General features: G+C 33.4%; 1 protein-coding gene across 1 annotated transcript in view; it reads left to right on the top strand.

Moving 5' to 3' along the window:
- Window positions 1-14,661, top strand: part of LOC142342588 (uncharacterized) — a 57,473-nt gene extending 42,812 nt beyond the window's left edge. Inside the window, exons 22-24 of the mRNA XM_075394406.1 lie at window positions 1,475-1,763; window positions 7,128-7,364; window positions 14,103-14,661. Coding sequence (XP_075250521.1) covers window positions 1,475-1,763; window positions 7,128-7,364; window positions 14,103-14,426 — 850 coding nt within the window. The 3' untranslated portion in view covers window positions 14,427-14,661. The remainder of the gene's footprint in view (window positions 1-1,474; window positions 1,764-7,127; window positions 7,365-14,102) is intronic.
- The last annotated feature ends 1,089 nt before the right edge of the window (window positions 14,662-15,750 follow it).

Here is a 15,750-nt window from a genome sequence, read left to right as displayed (position 1 = left end):
ATTTCAAGTCATGTCTTACTATAAACACCAAAATATTTCATAAAATTTCAGCGCAAAAAGAAACAGAAGGCGTTAATAAGTCCCCAATAAAAACTCAACTGGAGCGAACTTTCAAGACACTTGCAATCTAACCCTTGATCTTACAAGATCTTGCAAGGTAACAATTTGTCTTATAAGATCTTGCAAGATCGTGGATGAAAAGCGGTTGTCTTACATGTCTTACATATCTGGTTTCGCTATCTGGATTCGCTATCTGGTTTAGTCTGGGATTTAATGTTCTTTGATCTGTTAGTGCTTGTCTATCCTTACCCAATTTTCTTCTCCTGCTCGGTATGACCTCCTATTCTAGTTCTCTTATCTCTATTAAAACCAAAAACAAGTGAATTTCAACTTAAAGGGTGTTTGGATGCAAGACTTAAATTTACTAAAAGCTAATAGATTCAGAAGTCGAACATGCAGAATGACCAGAGCCCTGGAGCCCCGCAATAGACATCAACTGGACTAATTTAAATTTTGGTTTCATCTTGAAACACTTGGGTTTTGTTATTACAACGGTTGTTATTAGTCAGTGACAAAATTCACCCAATTAGGAGACAACATATTGTTGCTGATTCTCAGAAAATTCGAGATTTTCCTCAAATCAGCGTTGAGGTAATGTATCTTTCCCGTGCAAAAAGTTCGTTCGGAAAGGCACGTAACAAAGTTATTGTTATGATGACATGTGAGATTTTCGAAAAATTCAAAAATAGTATGATTTTGTTATGAACAGAATGTTGAATCGCAAAAAACTTGATATAGTAATGCGTATTGAGATTTGTTCTTGGGATATGCTGGTTCAGTACATTCTTACACTGGGACTATACTCCGGGGGGCTTAAATATCAGCCAGATGATAAAAAAGCAGGCTCTCCAACAGGGGTCATATTTAAAGATCTAGGAAAAACAGGAAATGTAGAGCTACAAATGCAATGAGGTCTTAGTCTCTTCTTAACAGTATTTCAGGGCATTTTCATTATTCTACCCAAAAATTGTTGGACCTGCATGAAAACCTCGCCCAGAGTGTTCAGTTTTAGACCTTGACTTATGAAAGACAATAGTTGAACGATAAATTGCCCATAGCTCAGCGATTAAAATACTATTTTCGACCCATGAAAAAGCCATATTCCTCCCAAAAAGTCAATGAAAACACGTTTGACGAACCCATGAAATGAGTTTTTCTTGACTTTGAGCAGCGAGTTCGTTCGAATTCGTTTTTAAGTAAATATGGGCCTATTTAGAAATTTTGAATTTTCCGTTAGTCGAGGCCTTAACCTGGGAGGCCTTACGAGGTCTCTAAAAGCTATTAAAAATGTCAAAGTAAGAACTGACGTTAAGGTCCATGTTCAAAGTTAGTTATAATCAGACAATCAAAAAATTTTTGCTCTATACAGGTCATTGCGCTAGAAGTTTTTAGCGAGTTGCTTTCTGATATTTAGAGTTTATTTCACACGGACTCCGAGTGGTATGAAATCCATGACACCTGTTGTACTAGCTACACATAAACAAAGCAGCCTAGAAAACAACAACAACAACAATAACAGCAACAATAATAACAATAAATCTGCACCTCCCGAAAACGGGACCCAATCGGGTGAGTTGAGCACGAGGGTAACTACCAGTCGGGAATCGGCTATTAAGGAAGTGGGAAGTGACTTCGAACACGAGGGGGAGGAAGAGAAGCCCAGGATGGGACAGAATGGAAGTCAGGAATCGGGAGTAAAAGAGGTGAGAAGTATACACAAGCAAAACACTAACAACAGCATATACACATTTGCTAATGAACCCAATGAACAGAAACTTTTTACACTCTGAAATGCATTGATATCCTATTATCCTCAATATCTAATTTTTTTTCTTTCATTCCTTCCCTCAAAAGACATGATATTACTTCAAAAAATTAAGGAAAATTAGTTCTTTATAAAACAATGTTCCACTAACTTTTAAAATTTCAAGGAGGTTTTTAAATATACATAGGAAAACTCTTATGCAAAACTCTAAACTATAACACTGTAAAATATAATAATAAAAAATGAAATTCACTTAAACATTCTTTACCATTTGCCGCTGACCTTTGATTCCTCTTTAATAAGACAAAAAGCTAGGGTGTAAAACAATTTTCTTAGCGTTTAAAGTTGATAAGTAATTTGTAGTAAGTTGAAGAACTCGTCTTGTAATTATTTATTCCATAAAACGGCTTCTCCCGTGACAAATAATTTTTCTTAAAAATGGTTTTGCTTTTCATTTGACTTGAAATACCATTAAAAAGAGCAGCAAGATAGTGCAAATAAACTATAATTAGAAAAGTTAAAAGAAGGAGTTTACTTTTTTCTGTAAGAGAGTTTCGATTGGAATGATAGTTCTTATTCATTATTACTTTTTTCATTCAAACTTTTTTAAAATTTCCATTTGATAGTTGAGGTCGTCGTCTTAAATAACGTGCATGCATTTCAATTACGTCATAATCGATCGGCAATTCATAGGAAATTCACAATTGCTGGTGTTGTAGGACTGTATTTTATTTTAAAGACTGAAGTATTCAATCTTTCATGTTTTGAGAGTCAAACAAGGATATTTACAGTACTCCAAAAACAGTATTCACTTTTTTCTCAAAAATAATATCAATAAAGTTGTTTCTTAGACTTTCAAAACAAAACGAAATAAATGAAGAAGAAAAGCACCTTGAAGTGTGTGACATAGAAAAGGAAAAATTTTACCCATTCGTCTTATTATTGGTCGTATTAAACATTATTGTTTTGCAAAATATGTAATATAATAAAGAAATCAAAATAGCGCTATGCTTTCGAATGCCTTTCTCTCAAAATTCCACAAACGCAATAGTGATTAAAATCTATTGGCGGGTGGGACAGTGATTTGGTTTCAATTTCGCTGATAGATGCACGTAATAAGAACATTCGCCATATTGAGGATTGAGGATTATAGCCATGAAACATACTGTTTGGACACCGTGTTGAAAAAAACTATAATAAGACAAAGAACACGATAGTTACAAAACATGCAAATTTTAATGTTAACTTCTTTCGAACATGTGAAATGAATATTGGCACCAATGAATTCTTTATTTGGTACAAAAACATAGAACAGGCCCCACGTATATATTTGAAGCTATTTACTGTAATTTCAAACATTTTAGCTCAAGAAGCCCATTGCAGCTAACAATTGTGATAAATGTAATTGTGAGAGCATCTCTCGCACCCACCGCACTGGAGTGAAGAGAGGGTTAAAAACTTTCCTCTATGGAAAATGAAAAAAAAACTTATTGTTCTTATTTTTCTGAGATATTGACCCTTAAAAAGACGAGCAGCAATTGAGAAGAATGGGATCAACCATAACCACAGCTAGAAAAACATAATAAGAAAAAAAGAGTATGTGGTGGGAGAAAAAACAAAGTAACGGGAAAAATTTCAAGAAAAGTATTCGATTTTTATTATCTAGCAAACTATCGAACAAATGTTGTATTTGCTTCATTAAGCGCAAGCCGCACCACCAAGCATCCTTACCGAATTATGTCAACACTCCATTACGCGCCAAAATTCCTACCATTTTGTCCATATTATCTGATTAACTCCAGAGAACGTATCTTAGAAAAAGGCCTCCAAGTGTGTGATATAGAAAAGAAGCGGAAGTTTTATTCATTGGTCTTATTATTGGTCGTATTAAACAAAAGTTCGCCAAAAATATATAATATAATCAAAGCGTCAATAATAGCCTCAAAAATGTGTGTGCCTTTTTCTAAAAATTCCACAAACGCAATAGTAAATAAAATGTAGTGGCGGGTGGGACACTGATTTTATTCCTATTTGGCTGATAGAATCGCGTAATAAATACAATCGCCAAATTGAGGCTTGAGGATTACAGCCATGAAACATACTGTTAGGAGGTCCTGTCAGAAAAGAAAACTATAATAAGACAAAGAAGACGTTACTTACAAATCTTGAAGTTTTTAATACTAACCCTTTTCGAATATTGGAACTCATTTTTGGCAGCACTCTGATTCGTTATTTGGTACTATAACCTCGAACAGGCCCCACATATTTATTCGAAGCTATTTCTACTGTATTTTAAAACCTTTTAGCTCATGAAGTCCATTGCGAATAAAAAAATGTGACAGATGTAACCTCGAAAGCATCTCTCGCGCCCACCGGAGTGAAGAGTTAAAAACTTTCCTCCATAAAAAATGAATAGAACTTTTATTGTTCTTATATTTCTGCGATATTGACCCTTAAAAAGACAATCAGCAATTGTTGATCAATTGTCTCAACCATAACCACAACTGGGTATAAATAATAAGAAAAAAGAGAAGAGAATATGGTGGGAGAAAACACAAAGTAACGGGGAAAAGTTTTAAGAAAAGTATTACGTTTTTAGTTTTAAGTTTTCACCTGTCAAACTTTATGATCAGAACAATGACTGTTACTATCTGACTACTATCCGTCCAGTTATTTCTTCAATTGTTCCTGGTATAATGTTTTGTTAAACTACGACAAACGAGCGGAATGATTGAATTATAAATTCATGAGGAATATCGGCTATTGGAGATGACAGCTTTCTAAAAAAAACTTTTAGATATTTGGTTGCAACTCGTTCACAAATACCGTTACTCATGTTTTCCCGGGTTGAGAAAAAATTTTAATGATAGAATTTTCATATTATGGACCATTGATTTCATAAATCAAAAAAGTTTTAAAAGATTGGTATAACTATAACCTTGCCAAAGAGGAAAGTTCTATGACTAAAACTTTTCCATAAATGGAAGTTTTATGACCACAATTTTTCCATAATATGCAAGTTCTATGGATAATACTTCTCCATAACAACAGAAAGGAGGCATTTAAAGAGTTTTGGTTTTTTCGTGAGTCCCCATTAGCTTCTTAAACTACAAGGGAAAACAGTTTTGACTGTTTTTCTTGAAGAATAAGCAAAAATGGAGGCTCTTTTTTTCCGAGACATGATATATATATATATATATATATATATATATATATATATATATATGGCTAAAATCTGAATCCCGATAGGCCAGGAATATTATAGCACATCATAGAAGCACAGAAAAAAGACCAAAATTTATAAATTTTTATTGAATGTTTTTTTTGCTAGTTTGTTGAGGAAATTTCACCATTCAATGCAACAAGCTAGAGTACGGGTTCTTGTCAAAAATGCTACACTTTTATGAACAAGTGATGACACAAGTGGTTTGCCAGAGACTAACATGTCGTTCACTTGTGGTGCACAAGTGGTTTGCCAGAGACTAACATGTCGTTCAAGGGTAGAATCAGTAATTTCTGAAGAAATTGTAAAGCTGTCCTCTCAGTTCCAACTGGAAAAAAAATTTTTTCGTATGCGTTCTACGACTAAAACTTTCTTTCCCAAATCGATCACTAATATAATTTTTTTGGACTTTTTTATTCAAATTCTATTAAATACATCATTTGGGTTGGGTTTTTGTGCATTTCGGACACAATTAAAAATTTTCTTTTTTTAAAAGTTTCATTCTAGGAAATTTAGGTCAATGAATGGTTTTTCAAGAAGTTCTTGTTATGCGATAAAATGTGACAGATTATTCTTACCATAATTTTCCTTCTTTTGTTCAAAAAGTTTAAAGTTTGACCTAAAGGTTGTGGCTTTCGCAGAAACAAAATTTTAAAAATGTTTTGAGGAAACATCTAAATTTTCAATTTTAGGGAGCGATTAAATCCATTTAATTGCTAGTGTAATTCTTGTCGCTGTGATTAGCTGGCTCTACCTATCAAAAATTGCGTAGAAATAAATTTTAAAGGCTCTATCTGTGAAAAATTCCGATGGTATTTGTGCCGTTTCGTGTGTTTTTTGACAGGTACCATAAGCGTTTTTAGCTTCCAAAACTTTGATTTCGTCTTATAAACTTTGATTTCGTCTTATTTTAAATTGTTATATTGAGCAGTGACAGGCTCGAGCTGTTAAACGATGTGATATGTAGGGAATACACTCGGGGAATACAATTATTTTAGTAAAGTATTTTGATGCTAGTTTTGGTTATTGAAGTTTTTTGCCTACATCTCCAATGCCATTACGTGACTACAATGTGTTTTCTTCTACAAGTGTGCTTCTGAATCACTTCGTTAGCGATAAGAATAATCCACAACTGTTGGAATTTGAGCAAAATTTGAAACACTGAACAATAAAATGTTTTGCGGGAAACTTTTAAAATGCGAGGAAAAAAAATGTTGAAAAAATTACCTGTCTGATTTTGAAAATTAACTGATGTGATTATCTGGCTCTCCCTTGAGGAAAATTGCTTAACTTATTTTTTGAGCTACATTTCCAACAATTCTCAGTTTTTTGTTTTCGTTAGTTTTTATAGACTGTTTCTCGACAGGCACTGAAACCCCTAATTTGTTGAAAAAGAATGTATCCTGAGATATTTGTAAAAGAAACCACCCCAAACCTTCAGCAGCTTAGAGAGATGATGCTAAAAGGCTGGGCAAAGTTGGGAGAAATTAGGAGCTGTTCCCAACCAAAAGAATTGGCAATCCTGGCTTAGAAAATGAGCAAATTCGGAATGACCTTTTAATGCCAAAAAGACGCGATGATGTCACCCACTTCATTTCGCAGCCATTAAAATTTAAAATTTAATGTTTAGGTTAGACGCACTATGGCCCTCATTTAAACAATGAATGGAATCTTTTTCGTTTGTGCACACTTAAAAGCCATAAAACGACTCATATATGGCAGGGGGCACTGTTTCGTTCGTGTTGCCATGGGTGCGAAAAATAATTCTCTCCTTGGAAAACTGCTTATTATCCATAAAACGGACCATATATGGAAATTTAGCTACCATAGCAAGATCATGAAACAAAAATTTGTATGAACTTTTCTGGACCATATATGGTCCGTTTTGTGGTAAGCAAGTTAAGTCAACCCGGGAATATATGGAATCTTTTCCGTTTGTGCACAAACGGAAAAGATCAAGTATATTTACTCACAACCTAAAAACTAACAGCAAATAAAATGACTTTACGAACACAAATTCAGTTGCTAGAGTTGAAAGCTAGTTAATTTTCAAAAATGACCAGTTTTTGTCGTTTTCAGTTGGACTTAACTGCTCTCAGATCTGTCGAAGAGAGTCCAATTCAGTCTCCAAAGACCAGTTCAGATCCCGATTACCCAGCCTCGCAGCAGCCAGGAAATGGCGCTTGGGGTGCAGAGGACGATGGAGAAAACCCGGGTGCAGATGAGGAGGGGGGACCTGATGGGGGACCAAACGGGTTGCCGCCTCTGCCTTTTACAACAAGTGGTGCAATAAGACGAGAGTCTACTTTACCTATGGTAAATAATGCACGACATATATGCCATTTAACATTTCTAAATTGTTTTTTTTTTGGGCGGCTCGTTAATGTGCGTTTGCACATGATGTTCCGACCCGAGCTCATCTACATTTTTGACTAAATTGTCAACCAAATGAAGAGATATTAAAAATTAATGTTTGGGATTAAAGCAATCGTTACACAACTTATCTACTAATTGAATTACATAATACCATGCCTCATTACAGCGCCAACGTGATTTGACATTAAAGAGACTAAGAGACAAAAGAAAACAAAAAAATAAAATTAGCACAAACAAAAATTTCACGGCAAAAACTGAATATCTTAATTTAAAAGCACCCAGTAACAACGTCAAAGTGCAGTCAGGTAAAACCATAAGTACACACAAGTTTACTTTTTTCTAACAATACAGCAGATGAAAATTTTTCTTAATGAGAGTGGGCAACAAGTTGACAAAAAAAACGAAAAGTGAGGCGAAACTTAAAAATTAATCAACATATTTTACACCAAGAATTTAAAAAAATCATAAAAATCATTAGCTTTTAATTGAATAATCCTTAATAAATAACTAAAAACTCATTACAAAACCAAAAGGACCTGTATTGGGTTAGACTAAGCCAAAGAAGCGAGCTAAAGAGAAACTCAAAAAATTACAAACGATTTGCGAAAACACAAACTATTGCTACCATTAAAGTTATTAGCTATCATCTGAATTTTATGTATTTTTAAATCAATTGTTCAATTTTACTGATTCAGCTGAAGGAATTAAACTGAGAGATTAAATAAGTTTATTTTGCACGACATTTGACAATCATTGGGATCTGCTATTACGCGATTGTTCTGAAAGAAGAGAAAACGAAACACAAAAATTGGCCACTCAATAAACGTTCAGAAAAACGCATATTGTCCAACAAACAAAACATCAGTGACAAATAATATGAATAGATATGTTACCTCTTGAAATACAAGAAATTGGATGGGGCCTCTCATTGATGAAAATAAGTTACAATTTGACGAAAAGAGCAACAAAAACTGAAACGTTTGAAAACTTCAATATGTTTATCATAAACTTTAAGACTATTCGCTATAAACTGACTGCTTCGGGTAACATCATTCATTCAATGCCCAATGGGAAGCCTAGGAGAACTATCAGCAATTTACGGCTACCTAAACAACCAAAACAGCAAATTGAAGAAAATATTGAACTAGAAAAGTGTCGAAGGCATTAAAAAATGAACTTTTCACTAAAAACTCTTATATTTTCAATTAATGTTTAAGAGCAATGGGATTTCTGTTATTTATCAATATAAGTTTAAAAAATCAACAAACATAAATAAATACATTAGAACCACGAAATCTTCGAGAAACCACTATTATCAACGCAATTAATCTCATTAGCTGTTAACACAAGCCAGTAAATACGCTAAATTATTCCTCGATGGGACAATGAGTTTGTTTGCCTATCATATTTCATCAGGAAGACCTTACAACAAGTTACTGACTATGAAAACGACAATAGATACAGAAAAAAAACCAAAAATTCACTAGAAAGTGCCAGAAGAATATGTCGAAGCAATTCAAATCATAAGCTCTTCTCTGAAAACTTTATGTATAATCCATTGAAATTTATCCCTAAAACAATGGGGATCATCAGCATTAGGATAATGTAATAAGATTTCAAAAGGATCCCAAAATAAAATAAAGTACCCGAAAAATAAAAAAAAAAATGAATTCTCGTGGCTTTGAAGTTTTAAAACTAATAGGTAGAAGATAAAACCGCTAACCAGATTGGTCTTGGCTGCAGTAGAACGGAAAGAGATTCTTCTAGTACTGACATTGACCAACAGTTTACGAAAAAAAACTCTTAACAGCCATTAAACTTAAAATTCTTCGACGGAGCTCAATATCTACGCTCAGATATAACCCATGGGTGGAAAAGAATGTTTGTTATGCATTTATTATTAACATGATATCACAAAAAGCCTTATGACTGTGAAAACAATAAGAAAAACAGGCAAAAATCAAAACTAGGTAAAAAAAGTACGAGAAGAAAGTGTCGAAGCCAATTAAAACATAAGTTTTTCTCTGAAAACTTTATCTGTGATCCACTGAACGTCCTCTCGAAGCCAATGGGATTAAAATAATATTTGGATAATGTGTATAATGTTTGGATAATGTGATAACAGATCAAAAGTAACCAATAATACAAAAATATCAAAAAAAAATTAAAAAAAATTGAAATCTTGAGTCATTGAAGTCATATAACCAGTAGTTTGAAGATAAAACTGCTAACCAGATTAATTTTAGTTGAAGTAGAAAGCAATTGGGTCCTGTAAATACTGACACTGACTAAAAGTTCACGAAAAAATTTGACATTTGTTAGTGTTCAAAAAAAAGTTTTCGAAAAATTATGTTTATTTTCTTAACAGGCATTAAATTCAATAGCTTTCAACGGAAGTTAAAAAATACAATCAAAATGTGCCCCAATGGGAGTACATTCATGTTTGTCATGCATAGGTAATCAAAAAAGACTTCACAATTAGTCCAGTCCTATGACTATTAAAACAACAACAAAAGCAGGCAAAAACCAAAAGTTCAATAAAGTGCGAGAAGAACGTGTCAAAGCCATTTAAACCATAAATTTAACAAAGAAATTTTTATCTGTGAGCCGCTGAACATCTTTTTTAAGCCAATGAGAGCTATCAATATTTGGACAATGAGATAAGATTTCAAAAGTAACCAATACTACGGAAATACCCAAAAATATTTTTTTTTTAATTTTTTGAAATCTTCTGTCATTGAAGTCATATAATCAATAGTTAGAATATAAAACCGCTAACCAGATTAAACTTGTTTGCAGTAGGAAGGATGAGGGTGCTGTCACCCTGGAATAACTTACAGTTCACGATAATAAGTTTGATTCTTTAATGTTAAAAGAAATCGAAAAATTATTTTTTTTTAAGTCTTAACAGCCGTTAGCTGTCCCATCAAAGCATTAGATATGGTCACTTAATGCTCATTATGGAACATATTGCACTCAATGAATCCATGTCAGAGGGCTCCAAAAAATTAGTAAAACCTCAAAAAGTATTTCAAAATTTTGTTTGAAAATACGAAAACTCAGAATCGAAACCGAAAAAAACATGAGCAATTCCTTGAAAACGATGTTTTTTGTTCATCGGGCTTAATTTGACTGTAAAGGAGGTTTTTCATTAATAGAACCTTGATATAAACAGTAACTTGTCTCTAGGTGACTTAGAAAAACCAAAAAGAAGTTTTATAAAAAAAAGAGCTCTCAAATAGAATTCAATTTTTTTTGATAGTGAACTTCCCAATGAGACCAAAACTAGTCTTCTTTATCGCCTTTAGTCTATTAGGAACAAAAAATTGGTACATACTTTGGCGTTAGGTTTAATTTTGAAATACTATTTTTATAGAAAATATTTTTATTGGAGAAAATTACACTAAAAGTGAACAAACATCGCGCGTTCACACAAAATTTCAATCCTCGATAACTTCTCGAAAAAAAGAAAATAAAAAAAAAATCTTTTTAATTTTGAATTCTACTCTGGACCAGTTTTTTAATGATACCACTCACATTTCTCTACGACGAATATATCGATCGGCCAAAATTGACTGAACAAAAAAAACCCATTTGAGTATATAGTTCCTCCCCCCCACAAGTGGGGTCGGAACAATTAAATCAGCAAATATAATGGCAAATTTAAACTAAATTTAATCCATCATTTTTGGTTGTCCACATTACAAGAAAAAAATTGTTTAAATTAATTGTGCGATGATAACAGCCTCAGGAGCCAGGATTTTCAATACTTTCTCTTGTGAAAAATGTCAAATTGTTAAATTCTCGTCAAATTGAAAATTTATTGGACTGATGATACGTGCGGTTTTTATTGCTCTTTTAGGCTTTTGAGAGCTTTCGTCAACATGATCGAAATTTATATGGTGAGACAGTGTGAATTTCTACGCCCTTTTTGAAGATACTCGGGTGAATTGCGCCAAAAAAGAGAGGTTATGCGTTGAATGCAAGAGTGGAAAATCGTTCTAAGATCACCTTTACTCTTACTTGATTTCGTCTTTTCGTTAGACATCTTTTTCTTTCTAATTGAAACAAATTATTTTTGTAAATTCTTATAAATCTCCATATTTTAGATACTCGGCAGAAACGACTTGAATTTGATTTAGAATTTTCTAAAATTGTATGAATTTTCTTTAGAAAACAAAGAACAATGAAATATAAAAATTCGCCGTTTTCCGTTTAACGTGTTGAGTAGTACTAAAACTGTAAGAAAGGTATAAATTTAGCGAATAAAAAGGAAACTTTGATCTCTGATACTTTCGTTTTTTGAGTAAAGGTCAGCGCAATTGTTTATGAGCAAAATCTGACCAGTTCAAGAAATTCTTCGGGTAATTTTAGTGTAAGTAATCATGTCTAGTATGATATCAGATGGATCATTAACGATAAATATTATAACCGATGGTTAAACAAAGCATATGTTTTCGAAACTTTGATCAGAGGTGAACACATGGCAGCGCTTTCAGTTCTAAATTTAACGGGCTCAAGAAAATCAACCGTCAGTACAAGATTTGTTTTTGAATTCAAATCATGGCCAAAAACAATTAAAGTCTCAGATTGAGACTTTTCTCTCGAAACGGGATAAAGAAACCTTATGAATGTCAATTACCAAACTTTCGAATGTGTTGTTCCTAACGCAAAATGAATTGGATCACTTTTTAAAAAAATTTTATACGCAACGATAAATCTCAATCCTCATTAGCGCAAAAAATTGTAAAGTTAACAACCAGAATACAACAAATTAAGAAACAAAATTTAATTGGCAAGGGAGTTTTTAGGAAACTACCAAATGCAAGAAATGTTTTCAATTCAAACTACTTGAAAGATTTTGAAAACTTAATTTTCATTTAGAAAAAATCAGTTCAGAGTAACACATGCAGTCGATGGTTTGTTATCAATTAAGTTAGAAACCACAAAAAGCAGTGGCTACAAGAGACTGTTCAAGAAACAGTTTTGAAAAAATCATAAAAATTTTCCACATGAGATTGGTAACCACTTGAACTACAGTTTTATGCAATTGGGAGCGTTTAAGATAAGCAAAGGTCATAGAGAAAACTCCGGTGAAAACCGGCGAAACGTTCCTGTCATTTTTGTTCAAAAGTGCATCTTGTCTCGGTGTTTGAGCGTGCTTCCTGTCTCAAACGAGAATAAAACACTGTTTCTTTCCAACATACCTGCTTGGGCACTTAAAATTGGAGAACTAGCTATTATATTGTATTTTTGGTTTCATGAACTTTTGAAAGCCGGGCATTTTCCTTCGTGACTTAAATTTGGAAACATCACAACCATGTTTAACTGTTAATTATCATGCAAAAAATTAAATAAATAGCAATCTCTTGAGCAAGAAAAAATGCTTGAAGAATAAATTAAAGAGTTTCGAACGATGCAAATATCTACAAAACAAATATTGGCTCACTGAAAAACTGTTAAATGATTGACGCACACGTATTTTTTAAAGAAACAAAAAATTGCAAGCTCAATCAAAAAGATCAAACAGCAGCCGATTTTCTTCTTATGTCAGCGTTAGATAGACCATGAAAAAATTTTTTGCAAAATTTGAAAGCTTGGGATTTAACGGGTTTGCCGAAAAAACTATCAAAAATTTCCTAGCGATACGTTTAAGTTTGTTACATAGCATGGCACAAGGCATAAAGTACGTTTGTACATTACGAAATTGTGTTCCACAAAACTCCAAATTAAAGCTTTTAGTCAATTGAAATTTTCAGCAGTGTTTTTAACCAAAATCTCCAAATCTTGTAACGACTCTCGAAAAACTTTTTATTTGGGCTTTCAAAGCTGGCTACGATAGCATGTAGAAAGCATGTTTCATCTCCCAGTTTTAAAATGATCAATAACTTAGTACCTGTTTGATTGTTTATACAATTTAGGGTTGCACTACTACACAGTCGATAGATTTTTAAATATAGCAAGCAATCAAGCATTTAAACATATTCATGACATTCTACTTCTAACGGCAAATTTTTAGTTTCAAAATCAGACGAGAAAGCTGTTTAATTAAATTGTTGCTTATTCTAAATACCTTGAACGTGATGTGATCAGTAGTTGTGTAAGTTATCGTAATGAAATTTCAGCGGCGAATGAAACATTGTCAAAATCTTCTAGTATAGCCAAAAAAGATGTAACGCTGACTTTTTTAGAAGAAAATCAAGACAGATGCAGACCAAATTCAATTCGTACAATTAATGTAGCGTGAATCTAAATTTAGTTCATGGCGTGTGCTGTTACTATCTATTTATTCAATTATTGCAGTTCCTAGTTCAAAAACGATTTCTCGGTTTATTATTTATTCATTACATGATGTGTTTTATTAATTAACGTTTTTTAGGTCTCATGTTGACTGAGACAGGAATTAACGTTTTTTGGCTCATGTTTAGACTGTTGTGCGTTTTTTTTACAGTTTTCAGACTCGGTGATTTCGTACGCTGGACGTCCCCCTCGTGCGATTGTTCTCGGTCCGGACGTACTTGATTTTGGGTTTTGGAGCCTAAGCCGGAGTTAGCTTGTTTTTGATATTTTTTGTTCTAATTTCTCATATTTTCTTTTTATAGATAACATCTGTATAAATATTGTCATCCTATTGAGTCAGGTATATTTGGGCTACCTGAGTCAGATTTGTGTATTTAGGTGGATGAGGCTCGAGTTCAAAGCGGAAGAACTAAAAACAGTGTCATAGTCTACCGCCACGCAGAGAATAAGAAGAAAAGACAACAGCAGAAACAAAACAAAAACAAAAATAAACAAAACAGCAAGCCTCCAACTCAACCACCACAAGATGGTCACCCACCTTCGATTGCCAGCGGGCGAATGAGTGCGGCCGACTATACAGATACAGACGACCTCCGAAGTCGAAGTGGGAACAGTAGTTATAGAGAAATTGATGATACACGACCTGGTTTTATAGATGCTTCTTTGCTGAAAAATAAAGACAGTTATAATTATGAGAACTAACGGATCAACCCCCCCCCCCGCCTGTCCCTAGTCAAGGCCGTCTTAATGAAACTTGAGAAACAGAATTTTAGATCGTGCCATACTCGAGGACAATGATTTGATTTGCATTCCAGTTAAAGTCGAGGGCGGGTAATAAAGACCCCATTCGAGGCCCCGATTAGGGTAGTTTGTTCATTGCTACCAATTCTGCACGTTTATGAAAAATTTTTGTTAAAAAAATTGCCAATTATTCTTAGTTTCCACTGAATGATAAAATCGGAATGACTGTTTTTTTATTATTAACGTGATCGGGGTTTGTAAATTGCAAATGAGACTCGAAGTATCAGCGCTAAAAATCATTATGAAATAAAAAGAAGTGCGGTTTTGTGAAAGCGGTGATATCATTCATTTCAACACTAAAACGGCTAGCCATGCAAAATTTCAACGATTATGGAACCTGGTTTAAATACAAAACCAAACAAGGAGACTCGGTAATCTGCGCTCGCACATGATGTTCTGACCCCGCTGACCACAATTTTGGCTTAAATTGTCTACCAAATGAGGAAGAGAAAGAAAAGTTTTAAAAAATCTTACATACTGATAAAAAAATTTTCTATGAATAAAAAAAGGCTTCCAACTCAAAGCACTCAGAAAGCGGGTAGAATTATTGGGTCAAATAGACCTGCCATTATTAAGACTAAGAGACAAGACAAACAAAAGACCAAACTGCGTCAAAACATTTACATCCAAAACACTATGTTTATGTGTATAAAAAAACTACAAAATGACAAAGTGATGATGGCGTCAAATAAAACCTAAGCTAAAGCAAAATATTTTGTGGAAACCATCCTTGATGAGACTCAGTAACAAGTGGACAAAAATGGGCAAAGCGGCAACGTATAAAAAATACGTCTATGTTCTTTTCGAAAGCAAATAATTTCAAATAATGAAAACCAATAGATATCGATTGGAACCTTAAATAGGTCTATGTCCCTTCATACCTCAATTTGAAGACATTGAGTCCTGTCACTATCCAGAAACTGTCGTGCATCTACAAAAACGAACGACAAGTTCGGACGAGAAACACAAAAAACTTCAAAAAATTATGCAAGAAAACGGCATCGAAGCCATTGAAATAGTAATCTACTCTGTTAAAAGCCACGATGTAATCAATTGCACTTTCTTTGGAAAATAATTCTGAGATATGTGGCCTCTAAAAATTGGACTACGTAACAATTATTAAAAATGAATACATTTCTAATTTTCGAAAAAAAAACTAATTCAAAAGACATTAAAAAATTAGCTATCAACTGAAATCATTATATGGTTGGTTAATTTGCAGAAA

This window comes from Convolutriloba macropyga, chromosome 1, assembly GCF_964194025.1.
Source record: "Convolutriloba macropyga chromosome 1, txConMacr16.3, whole genome shotgun sequence".
Taxonomy (NCBI): domain Eukaryota; kingdom Metazoa; phylum Xenacoelomorpha; order Acoela; family Convolutidae; genus Convolutriloba; species Convolutriloba macropyga.
The sequence above is the reverse complement of the archived record's forward strand: the minus strand, read 5'-3'. Positions and strand labels throughout refer to the sequence as shown.